The sequence below is a fragment of the Alosa pseudoharengus genome, unplaced genomic scaffold (assembly GCF_046254945.1).
Source record: "Alosa pseudoharengus isolate Yale_2024_CS ecotype anadromous, Long Island Sound unplaced genomic scaffold, YU_APseudo_1.1 YU_APseudo_1.1_scf_7, whole genome shotgun sequence".
NCBI lineage: Eukaryota > Metazoa > Chordata > Actinopteri > Clupeiformes > Clupeidae > Alosa > Alosa pseudoharengus.
The window spans coordinates 41874116-41891961 of NW_027468859.1; the positions used below are offsets into that span (position 1 = coordinate 41874116).

The 17846-nt window shown below is 40.1% G+C and overlaps 1 protein-coding gene across 3 annotated transcripts in view; it reads right to left on the reverse strand.

The window, feature by feature from the left end:
- The window catches only part of enah (ENAH actin regulator), a 205585-nt gene that overhangs the window by 56005 nt on the left and 131734 nt on the right, over positions 1-17846 (reverse strand). For all 3 annotated transcript variants that reach the window (XM_076271668.1, XM_076271667.1, XM_076271669.1), the window contains 2 exons: positions 13067-13139; positions 10886-11220 (listed from right to left, as the gene is read on the reverse strand). In XM_076271668.1, the coding sequence (XP_076127783.1) occupies positions 10886-11220; positions 13067-13139 (408 nt within the window). The remainder of the gene's footprint in view (positions 1-10885; positions 11221-13066; positions 13140-17846) is intronic.

The following is a 17846-nucleotide window of genomic DNA, read 5'->3' on the forward strand; positions in this document are numbered from 1 at the left end:
TCAGTGTCGTTCAGACTCAACCCTCCTGTTGCTTGCAGTTTGTTAAATAAAGTGCTGCAGATTACATTATTTATTTCTGATTAATTGCGTCTTTCGCAACATGCTTGTTAGGCTGGGCTACTGTCAAAGTCCTTGTACAGGTAAATGTTCAACAATTGTTGGTGTACAGGCTATAATCAATTAGCTAAATCATTTGTCCAGCTGTTTAAACATTTTTTCATGCTACATTGAAACGCAAAAATATTTTTCGTTTGAACATCGGCAACAGGCATGTTGCGGTTGTATTGAACGAGGATATTGGTTTTATCTGCGGATTTATTTTTGCATTATTTTGAATATGACTCGCTCCAGTCTCAACAGCACGTCTACTTTTTCCACATGTATCTCAGTTCTAACACATATATCCCCTCTCGCTTTCTCTCTCTCCATACCTGCGCACGGGGCTCTCTTAAAGGAGCTGCAACATTTTACAACAATTGCATCTACATTTTCATATTAGAATGTTTTGTCAAGTGTAAGCTTAAACTACCGTGATCAATTTATGTCTCCAAGTGTCTCATGCGCTATCGTTACACTATCAAATCTATAAGTAACCGTGACAAATAGGGTAGGCTATAAGATATATAAACTCACGCTATTGTATTATCATATATGTTTGGTAATGGCTCAACTGTCTCTGATTGTTCTACTGACTTGGACTGACTTGGAAACTGCGTCATGGAAGCAGTAAGTCAAGTCGCATCAAAAATAGTAATGGCAGAACTTCAAGTGCCACCTTGTGGTTGTTTGTGTCAACTGCAGTTTGTGCCATTTCTGCCGAGAATATGTTTGCACGATTCATGCAGGAAACCGTCCAAACTTAACTGATACCCACTGTAATCTGTCTTTATCTTGATGCCAGCCAGGCAATCAGATTTAGGGTAGCTAAACCCATGTGTAATAAAATGACTTTTCATACTTCTATATGAAAAAACAGAGATAGACGCGAGTACAGTGTAAAATCTCATTTGTACTCTTGACCACTAGTTGGCAGACACCGAGTAGAGATGCGCGGTTCGCGGTTACAGCCGCGGACTCCTCGGTTAAACCGCGGATCGGGCGGAAGACGTGAAAGGAAAACCGGGTGGCGGTTGAACCAATCAAATGAAAAAAATATAGCCTATACATTGTTAAATTGTGTTACCTACATCCGAAAAAAACGAGCACACTTTGAAATAGTCAAATTTTCATCAGGCAGTTTGGCCTAGTGGCTTCTATGCATGCTGCTTTGTTTATCTATCAGAGACGGTGTTGCGGAATTGGTGTATTCCGATGTTTCACTGAGCAACCCCTCACGCACGCACACACACACACACACTAAAGGTAACAAAGTTTAAATTAAGTAGCCTATCGTAGCCTACCAGCATGTTTTTCTCTCCAGTGTGCAATAAGAAAGTAGAATAGGCTACAGTGCAAGTTGACCGATGATTCATCTCCCATGTCGCGTCTCGTTGCAGAGCCTTGGTAGGCCACTAAGCAAATCTGCAACCTATGAGCCCAGCTGCCAGTATTGGAGGAGGCCTAAACATCTCGTAGATGAGACTGACTGGGTTATTTTGTTTCGATATTATATTATATAAAACACATAGTCATTTTAGCCTACCATTCTGGGAATAGGCATTTAAAAGGGAGACAGATTATGGTGTGATATGACTCAGAACTGATATCGGGCAATGGCAGTGCTAGATGTTCAGAACGTAAGAGCTAAAACTTCTACAAGCTCAGTAACATCCACAGCGGAAAAAAAGAAGGTAAGAAAAATAGTCGGAAAACTTAGATGTGTAAGGCAAGCAAGCAAGTTGTTACTAAAAATGTAAACGTACGTTGCACTGCTGTGCGGTGGGTTACAGTGCGTAAAGTAGCCTATAATGTGAATGACTTATTTTATTAAGGATTTCTTTCTTTTTGCAAAAAATAAAGTACAATAGGCATTAATTAGTAGGCTAAATAGCAGCATGTTGAAATGATGTGCTAAATTGCGTTTTTTATTACAATGATACAATTGTAGGCTACAGGCTGCGTTTTATTTGGAGACTTTTGCAGACTGAGTTTGCTGCTGATATTCTGGGGATAGGCTACAACATAGCCAATGTAGGACTTTAGCCTTTTAATATATTTGCTGCATTGGATCAGTCTTTCTAGAACAGGCAAGAGCTTTCTAGCCTCACGTCAGCAGCACCGAATCACCCATATACATTAAAACAACCAGCGGATGGCGGGCGGGTGCGGATTTGAAAATTGGTCAAAAAACGTTGGTGTGGATGGATGGCGGATGGATGATAAGTTTTGCTATGCGGTTACGGTTGAAATAATAGTCCATCCGCGCATCTCTAACACCCAGAACTTCGATTCAAGCCCTGGAGAATCTGGTGTTGAACCTAGGTTTGTTAGCTGCAGCCAGAAAGACTTGAGAAAATCAGCTGGCAAGCATTTCCGTCAAAATTTCAGCCTCGCATTGAGCTGCTCCAACTACTACTCTGTCGCAACTATTATGCAAACTACTATGCAAACTATTTAATGATTTCAAGACAAAAAAGGTGTACGACATCAAAACATTCATAAATTGTAACACCACAATTGTGGTGTACCGTCTATCGTGTACATGTGAATGCTTTTACATAGGCCGGACTAAGAGATGGCTCAAAGTCTCCGAGCACAAAAATGCCATTAGAAAAGCTCATTTTGATTACCCTAAGGCAAAACATCTCCACAGTATCCACAAAGATGGTCTAATGGTTGAGGGTTTAGAAACCGTCAAAAAGAACATTTGGGGTGGTGAAATATTATACATTATTATAAATTATTTTAACATCCTCAAAAATGAGTTAACTTAGAGGTCATGTTTAGTATTTATCTTAGCCTACCCAAATATTCGATGGGGGACTGGACTATTAATAGGAGGAGGACCCTTCCGCCATTGAGGGTATTCACAGAGAAGGAACCGCGCCAAGTTAAATGGTTTAGGTTGGAACGGAGAACCTAAGCTTGGTGTTTTGATGATGGTACGTGTGTGCAACTCACCATTAGGAGATTTAAAAACACAAGAAACAGCTGATCAGAAAGAACAACAACAGCGAGATACAAGGGAGAATTTTTTTTTTAAATGGGGGAGATAGAGAAATCCATCCAACATCTATGCCAATATTTATTCAAAATGCTGTCTCACAAGACACTCGTGCAGTCTATTCGTCCAAACGACTGGTTAACGACATGCAATTTGACAGACGCTTACTACCACATTAGGATCTTCCTGCCTCACAGGAAGTATCTGAGATTCGTATTCCGCGAAAAAGTTTACGAATTCCTAGTGGTCCCATTTGAACTTTCACTCGCTCCAAGGCTTTTTTGAAGTGTGCAGAGGCAGCTTTTGACCCCCTCCAGGAAAAGGGAATCAGAATTCTTACTTTTCTGGACGATTGGCTTCTCTGCGCAAGCAGCGCACAGGAGGCGGCGTGCGACACGGCTGCGCTGACTGCACACTTGACAGCATTAGGGTTTTCCATAAACAAACAAACAAAAGAGCAGCCTGGAGCCTGCCCAGCACGTAAAGTTTCTGGGGCTCCAACTCAACCCAGTCTCTTACCGAGCCACGTTGTCTCTGAAGCGGGTCACTGCGTTCCGCCAATGCCTCGCTTTATTTCAGAGAGGTGTTGGAGGGATGCGTCCCTTTTTATGCAGGGCACACCCCTGGGAACGACAGCGGCCAGGAAAGTAATTTCCATGGACGCGTCCCTAGCAGGCTGGGGGGCGACGCACGAAGGCAGATGGCCTCCTCACTTTCTGGATGCTCACATAAATTACTTAGAGCTAATGGCAGTCCAGCTTGCTCGGAGAGGCCGCCGTAGATCTCTTCGCATTGCGAGTAAACGCGCACTGTCCACTGTTCTTTTCCCTCATGGACGACAGTGCACCATTGGGTGTGGATGCATTAGCACACCAGTGGCCAAACGTGCTGCTTTATGCGTTTCCACCAATAAGCCTGATAATTCCAACGCTGAGCAGAGTGAGGGAGAAGGGTCTGAGCATGATACTCATAGCACCGCGATGGCCCAGCAGACAGTGGATAGCGGAGATAACTCTCCTGCTATTCGACCAGCCATGTCCCCTACCGTTGCGCAGGGACTTGCTGTCTCAAGCGCGCAGACATATTTACCACCGTTGCACGAGAGCTGAGAGCGCTGAGGGCAGTTGCACATTCGGGAGTTGTGTACACCACGTTCCCATTGTGAAATACTGAAACGAATGTTTGAAAGAGAACTTTAGGTTACTCTGATAATATGAGTGAGGTATCTCACTGACCTCCCCTCATTTCGCGCACAAGAAAAGAGAACTGTCCGAATGTTGGAGTCGGGTGCGGGATTATATAGGGTGGGTGGTGTTATCCCGACTCGGTTTGCCATTGGCAGACGTGATGCTATTGTGGCTTCCGTTGATTGGCACGCAAGAGGCGTTCCCATTGTGAGATACCTCACTCATGTTATCAGAGAACCGGGGTTACGTTAAGTAACCTAAAGATCTGCAAAATTGAAAATTCAGCTGACTAAAATCAAATGAAAGTCAATATCAGTTATTTAGCAGACTAATTCACCAGCTGCAATGGTATACCAGATCCATTTCAAACCATGGGTGCATTCCGATCGCCTCATAGTGGACAGTGAAGTGAACTGTGAAGTGAACTGTACAGGGTGGTCAGCCATATTAAGTGATATTCCGTTCCGTAGGGAGTGATGGTGTTCAGTTTGAACTCACCGGAAGTTAGATGGCACCCGGAGTTCAGTAAATGTTCCGAAGCGGCCGTATTTGCAGATAAACATCACTTGTTTCGGCTTTTTATGCATGGATTTTGTGATAACTAGCGAGAAAGACCCTGTACGCAGGGATGGGCAGTATTTCTAATACATGTACAGTACAGGCCAAAAGTTTGGACACACCTTCTCATTTCAATGTGTTTTCTTTATTTTCATGACTATTTACATTGTAGATTCTCACTGAAGGCATCAAAACTATGAATGAATGCAAAGTTATTTAGCCCACAGGTGAATATTTGTCAAGTTATGGCTTGCTGAATATGGTATTAAATTAAAAAAATAGGAACTTTGAAGAAACTAGAATATAAGACATGTTTTCAGTTATTTCACACTTTTTTGTTAAGTACATAAATGTAAATAGTCATGAAAACACATTGAATGAGAAGGTGTTTTTTTATTAATACATTTTTTTATTTTTATTATTTTATTTAACTGTGGTAGTGATGTAGCCTGGATACCAGACTCTCTGCATCTTATAATTCAGCAAACAGACACGTTTCATCTGCGTAACTCTCGCCAAAATAACTCTCGCCAGGCTGTTTTAAATGAAGAGCAGCGGCTCGCTGCTGTGGTATAGAGCTGTCTCATATGACATAACTTTTGATTGAATGTATCTTGAATGATGGTTTCGAATGGTCTATCCCTATCACTATGGTATGATATTAGCTCAAGCAAGAACAGAGACATTCATGAGCAAGATATTAAACTAGCTTACGGAAACTAGCAGGCGAACGGTAGAAAGTTGTCTGACATACGTGCCGTGTAAATCAGACCAGACACGATCAAAGGTTACAACAATGGTAAAATCAGATAGTAAGGAACAGTATTTATTTCTCGCTACATTTTGACAAATCTAAGAAAAAAAATGTCAAACTAATTATATTTTACCACAATCAGCAGCCACCTGTGTCATCTGCCATCTCTGTCACTGTCAGCTACTTCTGCCGTGGTGGGCGTGGTTTTCAGAGGCAGAAATCAACAAATCTGTTGAGCAATACCCTAATTCATTTTCTCCCCTTTTCAACATATCAAAAATCCCTTCATAATTATAGAATTGGGACACCCATCACTTAATGCACACCAACAATGAAATTAATCTGATGAATGGTCTTAAAGCAGTATAGTTACTATTCCTGTAGTCAGATGGTGGCGCTAGACCACACTGCCATTTTGTACGTCAATCAATGCATGGTGAATTTATGACTCATTTCCTGTTTACGTGATGAGATGTTTCAATTCATCATATCGCCATTTCCGCATATTACAACATATCAAAAAAAGGTGTTGCTAGGTAAGTCTATTCATACTAAAAACAATCCCAAATATATTGTTTGATCTTAATATAAGATTAATAACACTTGGTTAAATTTTATTTCTTGCAGAGTAGCCTACGTTTCAAATTATGTTTTATGGTAAGGTAACATTCAAGTTAGATCTGCTGCATGAAGGAGAGTGAGAGGACACCCGTATGCTTGTATGTTTGATAAATACTGTAGGTCCATCTCATCTCAAGGTTTTAATGCCCAAAGGGAATATAAACTATAATTGAAGAGTTCAGATGCAAAACCCTCTAAATCCGTCTGACCACTTTTCTTTTAAATGAGCATATAAGTCAAGTCAAGTCAAGTCAATTTTATTTTTATAGCGCATTTAACATGCACAGAGTGCAACACAAAGCGCTCCACAAACAAGACACATAACAACAAGACAAAAGATGCCGGACGGAGCGGCGTACAGTCGCCAGCGTTTCCGCGACATCAAGACAAACAAACAAATGTACAAAATAACAATTGATTCCAATCGCCAGTGTACCCGAGACACCTAACCCTAGACATACAAGACAGACAACAAACAAAAATGAACAAGTAATAAAATAAATAAATAAGAAATTAAAATAAAGAAAAGTCTGTGTTAACTTAGTCCAACTCAGTCCAATGGCAATGACATGGCGCACATCTGCGTCTTCAGACCAACCCGGAGGATCCAACGTTAACATGGGCCTTCTGTAAATGATGTTAGTAGGCCTACTTGTAGACTGCAGTCTAGAGATCAATGGAAGCATAGAAGCTAACCGTCTGAAGTCATGGGCGATCCCGCAGATCAGCAACTCGGTGGACCCCCGACAGAGACAGCCTGATGCTCTGAGAGACTGCAGAGCTCCCCAACGTCAACGGTAGTTTCGAACGTTAGCAGCAGGCTAGTCTGCTCAATCCAGACTCCAGGCAAGGCAGATGGCAGCTTGCAGGTTATGGAATCAATTTTGTGTCAAAAAAATTAAAGAATACTTATAAAATAGCAAGCAAAAAAATACAAATCAAAATACCAAATAGAAAAAATCAAACAAAAAAATTAAACTCAATTAAAAAATACAAGATTGCAATGAAATCATTTGGGTAACCGTGTAAAATGTTTGTCTTTGCCTCTTTCTCAGTTTTGTTTGATGCTGTTTTCTTTGATTACGATTCCAGCTTTCTCGTTTGCGCTCCCTGACTTTTTGATTGCCGTTTTGACACAAACGTGTCTGGGGGTTGGGATTTCCTTGGGTGCATTCCCATTGGCTTATTTATGTTTGACGGACAGCTAAGCAAGCGTATGAAGCGAAACACAGTTTTTAACAAAATGTAATCCGAGGTAAGGCAGGACATAGGCAAGTTTACGATTCAGTTTATTATTAACAATTGTAACTATAACTGATTGTACATTGTTGTTGGGCTCAAGGCGAGGTGGTGTGTCTTGACGTGAGCTAGCCGGTTACCGAGCGGGGCTCAAGGCAAGGCTGCTGTGATTGTGCTTGACTGGGACTAGCGGTTACCAAGCTGGGCTCAAGGTAAACTGCTCCGTGTTTGTGTTTGACAGAGGCTAGCCTGTGGCTGAGCTGGGCTCCAGGCGAGGCTACCGTGCTTGTGGACAGTAACGTTAGCCAGTCACCGAGCATGGCTCAAGATGAGGCTGCGTTGTTTTATGCCGAACAACTGTTAGTTTAACTGAGCAAGCTCCAGGTTAAATAACACGGTCGTCAGTACAATCCAACTTATCCGAGAGTGTAGTCTGAACAGCCCGTTAAAGGACAATTCCGGCGCAAAATGAACCTGGGGGTTAATAACACATTTGTACGAGTTCAACCGTTCGCTGGGATTTATTTTCATGCTAGTCGAATGTGACCAGTTTTATTGCAAACCGCTAATTAGTGTTTAACGCTAGCCTTCGGGGCACACGTACAGTAGAAAGAAATCGCTATTTCTATACCACTAACAAGGCTCAAAATAGCACCACACTTAAACAGTAGCATAATGAGGGTCTCTACATGTAAACCGAAGCATTGAGAACTTTGTAAGTGTACAGGCAGTTTATTAAAAAGAAACACATTACCGTTCACGTCTGGTTGTTCACATATACAGGCAGGCGATGTGAACTAAAATCATGTAATTTGCTCAATATAGGCCTATCAGAAATAAGCTCCGATGTAACATAACTTGTATAGTGTACTTACTTAGTGGATGTCCATCTGGTCTCTCTGGTATCGATCGCCGCCTCCAATTTATTTTCGGGACATGGAAAAAAGTTTCAACTACAGCCCTGTTTATCAATGAGGGGGAATCTTCAGACTCTACAAAACACTGCGTCTCTTGGGGGTCGCGACGCAACAGGTCCCACTCCATGCAACACAGGCACTCCTCTTCGGTGGCTATAGCTTCACAATGTCCGCAGGTAGCCTACAGTTTCTAGAAGTGCGAGGCTGTGTGCAGCATTGACTACAGGTAGCTCTCTCTCTCTCATAGCCCTTTCACGGAGCTCCGCAGCTCTTCGTTGGTAGGCTATATTCCGACGTCCAATAAGGGTTCATCCTCGATGTCTTCAAATTCGTTCAAATAGCCTGCCATCTCTTATGTCTCCTGTTGCGTTCAGTGCTTCTCTTTTGCACAGTCCTTTCTTTCAGCAACAATGTTTCACATGAGATTCACTTCACATCCCAGAGTTTCGTTTTCCCAAGGCGCCTGCCTGTATGTGAACCAGACGTGAACGGTAATGTGTTTCTTTTTAATAAACTGCCTGTACACTTACAAAGTTCTCAATGCTTCGGTTTACATGTAGAGACCCTCATTATGCTACTGTGTAAGTGTGGTGCTATTTTGAGCCTTGTTAGTGGTATAGAAATAGCGATTTCTTTCTACTGTACGTGTGCCCCGAAGGCTAGCGTTAAACACTAATTAGCGGTTTGCAATAAAACTGGTCACATTCGACTAGCATGAAAATAAATCCCAGCGAACGGTCGAACTCGTACAAATGTGTTATTAACCCCTAGGTTCATTTTGCGCCGGAATTGTCCTTTAAGAGGAATCTTTGTTGTATTCTTTGTAAGAACTCAGTTCGTACTTGCTCCTGTAAACAACAATGTACAATCAGTAATAGTTACAATTGTTAATAATAAACTGAATCGTAAACTTGCCTATGTCCTGCCTTACCTCGGATTGCATTCTGCCATCAAGGTGTATTTTTGTTTAAAACTGTGTCGCACCGGTGATGACGTTGTTACAACCAATCAGAAGCAGAGTACGGCATTCGCTTCATACGCTTGCTTAGCTGTCGGTCAACCATAAATAAGCCAATGGGAATGCACCCAAGGAAATCCCAACCCCCAGACACGTTTGTGTCAAAACCGCAATCAAAAAGTCAGGGAGCGCAAACGAGAAAGCTGGAATCGTAATCAAAGAAAACAGCATCAAACAAAACTGAGAAAGAGGCAAAGACAAATATTTTACACGGTTACCCAAATGATTTCATTGCAATCTTGTATTTTTTAATTGAGTTTACATTTTTTGTTTGATTTTTCTATTTGGTATTTTGATTTGAATTTTTTTGACACAAAATTGATTCCATAGCAGGTCAGCAGCAGCTCGGCGGTCGCGGCAGATCCCTCGCAGAGTAGGCCCAGGTCCAGCTGTCCTGATAAATCTCCTCGACCAGACAGTAAAGTGCAGCACCGCTCACGGATAGATGGATGAAGGATGTCAGTCCAGGGCAAAAGGTAGTTCTAGCCATAGCAAGCTCCCAATGACAACGACATCAGCCGACTTGGAAGCAGTAAAAGGGACTAAGAATAACACGACAACTATCGAAACTAACATAAATGAAGAGAGAATACATTTAACTAGACAAATCAATATAAAAAATGAACATGACATCACATAAAATTACGAACATTACATAAAAACAAACAAAAACATGATGCCAGACGGAGCGGCGTGTCTCGCCAGCGTCCCCGTAACCTAGCAACAATATAAATCGATATAAATCGCTATAAACCTTCAGACCAGGAAGAGAGTGGTATTTAGTGGGTTTTAAATTATTTGATTAATGTGTGGAGAGAATCCACTCACCATCTTTCTCTCATTTTTGACGTAGGTGGCATTTAGAGGCTTTTGCATCTGAACCCTTCAAATAGATTCTGCGTTATTTGCTCTGTGTTGTGAGAGGGGCTATTGAAAAAACATCCAGGGCTATAGCCCCGAATGCCCATACCTAACGACACCACTGCGTGTGTCAATCTTTGTATGAAGTCAGACCTGGGTTTACAGGGCAGAGCAGTCTGGCTAATGTAATGTAGTAACTATGGAACTCATGCACACAGGTAAGCAGCTCATGCTACAAAGCAACTAACTTTCTCTAGACCTGGCAGCTGCCCATCTGTCCTGGATAACAGGGCTTTGAGTTAAATGTAGCCATCTTGAGCATCACCCACACAATTAAAATGAAAAATGGATGCATGGGAGCAGATGAGGTACCACGGAGTAGCATCATGCTAACTCACATGCATCAAGCTTACAAGTTATAGTTAAATGCTGTAGCCTAAAATACTGTTGCTACAGAGGTTTAGGCAAAAAAGTGAGAACATCAGTGATCACTACATGAAAAATAGGTACTGCAAATAATGCAAAGGGATAAGGGTAAACTTGTATGACCCATTCATTTGTTGACAGCTGTTCAGTAGTTCTATTGTACTGTGTAGGGTGTAGATCAAGAAACAAATAGAGACTCACCAGCATTAGACATGCGCCTGCCTCTTTCCCAGTCCATGTGTTCTTTGTCCAACTGCTCCTGCTCCCTGTCTTGCTTCTCCCTTTCCATCCTCTCTTGCTCTATCAATTCTTTCTCCAGCCGCTCACGCTCCAGCTGGTCTTGTTCCTGACGCTCTTGCTCTTGCCGTTCCTGGCGCTGACGCTCTGCACGTTCACGTTGTAACTGCTCCCTATCCACCCTGTCCCGCTCTAAACGTTCTCGTTCTTGCCGTTCTTGCTCCAGACGATCTCGCTCCTGCAACTCACGCTCCTGTTCCCGTTCCTGATCCTTCTGGCGCTGAAGGTCTTGCTGCTGCCTAAGTGCATCAGGTGAGAGAAAAAAAACACATGGAAAAAGAGAATTGTATTTATTTGTGTAGCCTAAACAAGACATATCTAGGCCTAGCCAAATGTATCCTGGCTGTAGATAAAGCAGGATATGAATTTCCCAATATTTTGCCAGATTAGGCTAATAGTGGTTTACTGAGGTTTAATATCAATTGAAATACCACTGAAATCACGTTGATCTTTAGTTTGGTTGTAATTTCAACATTGTTTCAATATTAATTTTAGTGGAAATACATGTACCATTGAAATCCTATTAATCTTATATTAAGATCAAAAAATCTATTTGGTATTGCTTTAGTATGAAGAGATCTGTAGTTAGAATTTCAACGTTGCTTCAATATTAATGAAGGGTGCAAAAGTGATGTAGAATAAATGTTGCAGAGCGACGTTGATTCAATGATTTTAACGTTGACAAAGTAATGTTGATTTTAACATAGATTCAATGACTACTTGTTAGCTGGGCAGTCATCAACACCAACTGAAAGCCCCGTTTTGCAGGTAGTCTTGCATTGCATACAATTAGGCTTTCTCTGAACTACATTTTCCAAAGGCCAGCTTTCGTACTTGAGTCACAACTTCAGAACGGCTTGACGCATATGCTTCAAATTTGGTGTGAACATTTGTATGGACTCAATAATGAAGTCAAATGTCAAGGTCAAACCCACCTTGAGTGTGATATCTCAAGAATGCCTGACACACAAGGTTTTTTGGTACAAGGGTTTTTTATGAACTCAAAGATTGATTCAATGTTTTTTTTGTTTTTTTTCAGGAATCTCCCCACCAACATTAACCCAGCAGCTTTCCATCCACTATTGTAATTCCTCTGGCATTACATTTCTAGTTTGACATTATTGTTTATTATAGATTTATTGATTAATTCTCCTTAATTTAGTCTTACCATGTCTTTGTTTTTTTATATTATTGATTGAATGGACACTATTGTTTATTATTGCTCTTCCCCTCATTTTCATTGCTTATTTTATTAGGCTATTTATTGAATTGACATTGTTGTTTATTATTGCTATTCTCCTTATTATAGTTTGACCTGTTATATTTTAAATAGTATGTTGTTTTTTGTATTTGTGTGTCGCTTTGGACAAAGGCGTCTACAAAGTCCCATAACCATAACCATAACAAAATGTGGAAAAAGTGAAGTGCTGTGAATACTTTCTGTATGCACTGCTTTATGTTTAGTATAAGCATTATTGAATGGTTAGTTGGATTGATGTTTTTTCCTATTACAAGTTTGTTTACCATCAAATTGGCTTCGTAAAGGTTATATTAAGGTGAAAATCTTGCATAGTGTACCTTTAATACAGATCTTATTGAGCATTAATACATACACATTTATTAGTATTAATGGTTTCCCTAAACTAAAATGTTACCAAAAAGAGTAATATACAGTATATTGGATTTAGTTAACATTGAAGTGTTTATGTACTTGTCTAATCTCATGGGTGAAGTGAGTGACATTTTTAAGTCACTTTAACTGCACACACACATTTATTCAACAGTGATTAAAAGGTACATGCATGTAATCAAAGTATCTAAATTAATCACCTTAAAAAATAATTTGAATTGTGAATTGATTAATTAAAAAATGCATAGGCCCTGTTAATTTATTCAATTTTATAGGCAATTATTTTTTTATGTTTAGTATTTTGTGTTGCCGTTTGTCTTTCATTCTTTCCACTTGCATTCATTTAATTTGAACTGTTTACTTCCTATGACTCATATTAAATATTACTGTGTGTGGGTAATTATTTTAATTAGACATATGAACAGCCATATGAAAACCTCTTTTGGGTGATTCACCTTCTCTGCATCTCCAGGTCCTCTGGTGAAGGGCCATTCTGAACCTGAGGGCTTTGTCGAGGCAATGTTGGACCTGTTGAAAACAGAGATATACATATACATTAAGTACATATTCAAAAATAACACTGCCATAAACACACACACACACACACACAGTAGACGCTTGGCAACACAATTCTATATTGCTGCATAAAAAGAAGAATATGACCCAACAGATGTCTGATGAAACAAAAGCTTTCATGAGGCAGTTGGATATGTATGCTGATTTTATCGAGTGTTGTGTTCATATGTTGAGTCTTTAGTGTCAGCCATGATGGCTGCTGTTTAAGACAACAGGATCTTCTAGTTATTTCTTGCTGTTTAATGATCTTGGCTGGGACAGACTAATTGTCAGACTAATAATCTCATTAAAACCAGTGCCCCCCATTGGTTCCATGGCATAGCCACTATAAAAAATTAAAACAAGCATTTAGGCTTTTAATTTGCTGTATTAAATGTGTTCCTGGTTTCACTTGGTCATTCTCCATGTCTTTGGTTGTCAAACAGTTTTTTTTGGAGCTGATCAAATTTCTGAGTCTTGTTGCTACTGTTTTGCTGTTTTTCATCCACAAGAAGGCTGTACACTACAAAAAATAAAATCTAACCAAATGTTATTAATCTTATATTAAGATCAAAAAATCTATTTGGTATTGCTTTAGTATGGAGAGACTTACCTAGCACCAGAGGTGATTCTAGAGTCTGTGGGGGGCCTAAGCAAAAATTCCTAAGGGGCCCTACCGACCAGGGTTCATCACCAATGTTAGGCTGTAAATAATCTGACATGAAAAACCTTGTTATTTTGAAAATATAAATGTAGCCTGAAGAATAAAAAATAAATACATAAATAAATAAAATAGAATAAAATACAGTAAATTACTTTAAAAAACCCAAAACAAAGTATAGAAGTGAAATAGTTTTATTGGAGTCCTATACCCAAAATTGGTAATAAATTTATCTGGATGAACTCTGTTTTATCTCCCCTTTTAATATTGTGAATAGTAAATGTGGGCACTATACAACACGAGGCACTAGGCTACAATAATTGTGGCATTGATGGACAGTTTAGCAAACAGTTATTGTGCGCATATCCCACCTTCTGGCAGGTGCAGGACAAAAGAAAACTATACTCAATTGAAAAAAATATAATGTCCGCAACACCACTTTTGACTCCCAATTATTTAATGCAACGTTTCGACTCGAAACGTTGCATTAAATAATTGGGAGTCAAAAGCAGTGTTGCAGACACATTTCAATTGATGGACAGTTTAACACGGAGCCTGACTTATTCTAATTACTTCTTTGGATAAAGTCTAGCTTTATTTTATTCTTAAATAGGCTACTTGGTTGACCCATCTCCTGACAATGTTACAATGTTTATTGTTTGCCTAGAAGAAATATTAGCATGCAGAGTAAGAAGCGAACTACAGGAGTTGAAGCTGGGAGAAAAATAGCTGGGCCTATAAAAAGAAATGGAAAGAAAATTTTGCATTCATCTTACCCGGTTTCACAAACGCAAAGCCATTGTATCTGTTTGAAAAGAATATCATACCGCACTATGAAACGCAGCGGCACCTTCAAGGGGACCTATCTGCTCCAAACAGAAGCACAAAAGCGCAATATCGAAGCACTGGCCGAGGGCTATGCACAGCTAGCAGGATCAAGTGTGTTCTGGTGTTCTTTCTCATATTTGTTTAAGCAGTCTGATTGGTGAATAGCCTAGGCTATATGTAAATCGATATTGTAAAATAAAAGATAAAAAAAAATTAACTGCCAGAATAATTTGGCTGGGCCAAATAATTTCAGTGGCGGGCCAGCTTTGGCCGCCTGTTGCCGACCCATGTCGTAGATTATAACTTAAATTTGAGGTGTTTCAGTGATATTTTAATTCCATGTCGACAGAAGGCAGACAAGCTACTAAGAAGTGTCTGTGTCAGTTTGAGGACAAGAAACGGTGCATCAAAGGATCAAAATATTAGCAGCCAAAGAGAATTGTTGATAACAGAACAAGTGACTGTAAAATTAAAAATCTTTGGCGGCATGCGATTTAAAAAATGAACGCGTTATGCTTGGTCCTTAGCCAAATCGCATCGCGATTAATGCATTATGGTTGACAGCTCTAATACAAGTTGTAACTGTCGCTAGCTAGCTCAAGTTTATTGTCATATAGATGTAGCAAACCATGTCCAATCTTTCTGCCAATTAACATTAGCCTGATGCAGATTCTTTGAACTCTTTTGAACACAGATCCTCTGTTTATAAAGCCATAGCATCAGTGTTCGAATTATACCGTGAGCTTCGGGGGGTACAGCTATTTCGATTGGTGACGTCACTCTCCATTTTACATAGGCTTACACACATGATTTCACACTTGTGGTTCACAGTCAATTTTCCTTCGAAATATATCGGTATGTCATATGACTGTGGCTGGCTGGCCGACAAATTAAAGGAAACTAATCATACTAGCAAGCACAATATACCTTACACGTTATGGGAAGGGTTGGATTCGGGTAAACACTGTTCCAAGGTGCGCACCGTGCCTAAAATCGCGCGCAACAGTCAAAAAATAGTGCAATGCAAACATGGAAATGCATACAGACCAATAGCACGGAAAATGGCAAACATACAGCTTAGATTTAAGACCCAGAGTTGTTTACAGATGGGCCACAGAAAGTCTCCCGTTTAATAGCCAAGTTCACCTAGCCTAATTCAAGGCCAGCCTTTGGTTCATTTGATTCGTTTTTCTTGGATAGCTAGCCTACCAAACATCAAGCAAATAAAAAAAAATGAATGGTTGGAAAACAAATATCTTCACGTTGTTTAGCGTAGGGCATTTCATATAATGTAGCCTAGTGCATTGTGTGCCTGGTGTTATTTCACAAAACATTTGTGCAGCAATACGCTTTTAAGAAAGGCTGATCTCTAATAATGGCAACGAGGAAAGACATTTCAGGTCCAATTGATTATTATATGTTCACGTAGCGTTTCAAACAAACTGCAACGTTGCAATTATGGGTGTATGGGCATTTGCTTAAAAAAGGTTGAGAACCACTAATCTACATGCAAAATTCCCTAAATATTATTGCAAATTCCCTAATTTATTTAGACATTAAGAATGAAATTGCACAAAATGATAAATAAATTGCCTCATTAAACCTCTCCCGTGTCAGTATATGGAACTCCTCCTATGGCGTGTGATTATAGGCCTGATTTTTAAGCTAAACAGCAGCGATGGTCGTGGCCGCTGAGAGGAAGGGAGACCTACGGTTAAACCATAGGGATCTTGCTACTCAATGTTTTACTAAGGTTGGCTATCACTATGTTACAAAGGCAGTGAAATATTAGACAAATGTATGGCCAGTTGGCCACCGCTTGTTAACCCATACGCATATCAGGCTTTTGCAGCCTACACTGTGCATTTGTTTTAATTCGTCAGTATTACGTCATAGCAAAGAACACAGTCTGAACGTACCAGAGAAATGGTACAGCCCAATGGGGGTGAGGGTTTGAAAATCGTATTTCATTAGATTATATCCTGAATTGTTGGTATGTGATGGCAATGCTGCATTTAATTACATGCAATATTGGATAACATTAAATTGTATTAATTTTTTTCAGTACCCCTCAAACTATTATTTTCATCCCTTTTTGGAGGGTCCAAGTCTCATCTAGGGGGGTCGGTCCCCCCCAATACCCCCCGTAATTCGAACCATGCATAGCATACATGCACAGATGCACTGTTTGTACAATAGGACAGGAGCACGCAAAATCACTCAATCATTCAATCTCTATGGACGAAATTCTCGCTTGTCCCACCGGCAAAAGCGCTGAGACCAGGTCTTGGGGACCCATAGAGGCTTGGGGCTCCAAGCATTGACAAGGTGTGCCTCTGCCTAGCACTTTCTCGAAAGATCATTTTGACTTTCAGAACACTTTGACTTATTTTTAGCATTTTTAACTGGCAGACAAATTTGCTTGTTTTTTGCTTTCAAGAAATCAAACTCTTCTTAAATTAAGTCAAATGATTTTACAAGAAAGCGCTAGGTAAGTCTCTCTATACTGAAAACAATACCAAACAGATTTTTTGCTCTTGATATAAGGTTAGACTTGGTTAGATTTGATTAGATAAACAGTTTTTGCAGTGTACCATGAGGTTTTAAAATGTTTTAATTCTGTTAGCTGATGGTCTGTTAAAGGTGCTCTAAGCAATGCCACGTGTTTTTTTAGGCTAAAACATTTTATGTCACTTACTGCAAACATCACCTAACTTCAGTGTCCTGAATACACTGTAAAAAAACGCGATCTCTGTGGACAGCCCAGGCTCCAAAAACGGCAACAAAAACAACCTGGGCAAACCTAGCACATAAAAACATAACAAACTGTTCCAGCAAATCACAGACGAGATGCGCGTTAAAGGAGAATTCCGGTGTGATATTGACCTAAAGTGTGTTGAAACATGATACCGAGTGTGAACGTATGTCTCATAGCTCATCTCGGCTTGTCCCCTGCACTCAGAAATCTGCCGCTAGTTAGCCAATGCTACCAACAGTGTTTCGTTATGGTGCCTCGGGCATCGGCCTAGCCATGCAAATAAATCACTGTTTTACACCATTTACGAGACTCAAAGTATCTCCATACTTCATTGGTAGACTTACGAGGGCCTTGACATTTAAAATGAGACATGGAGAACTTTGAAAAAGCACTGGTAGTTTATTTACAAGACGATTTATACAGACAGTACCTT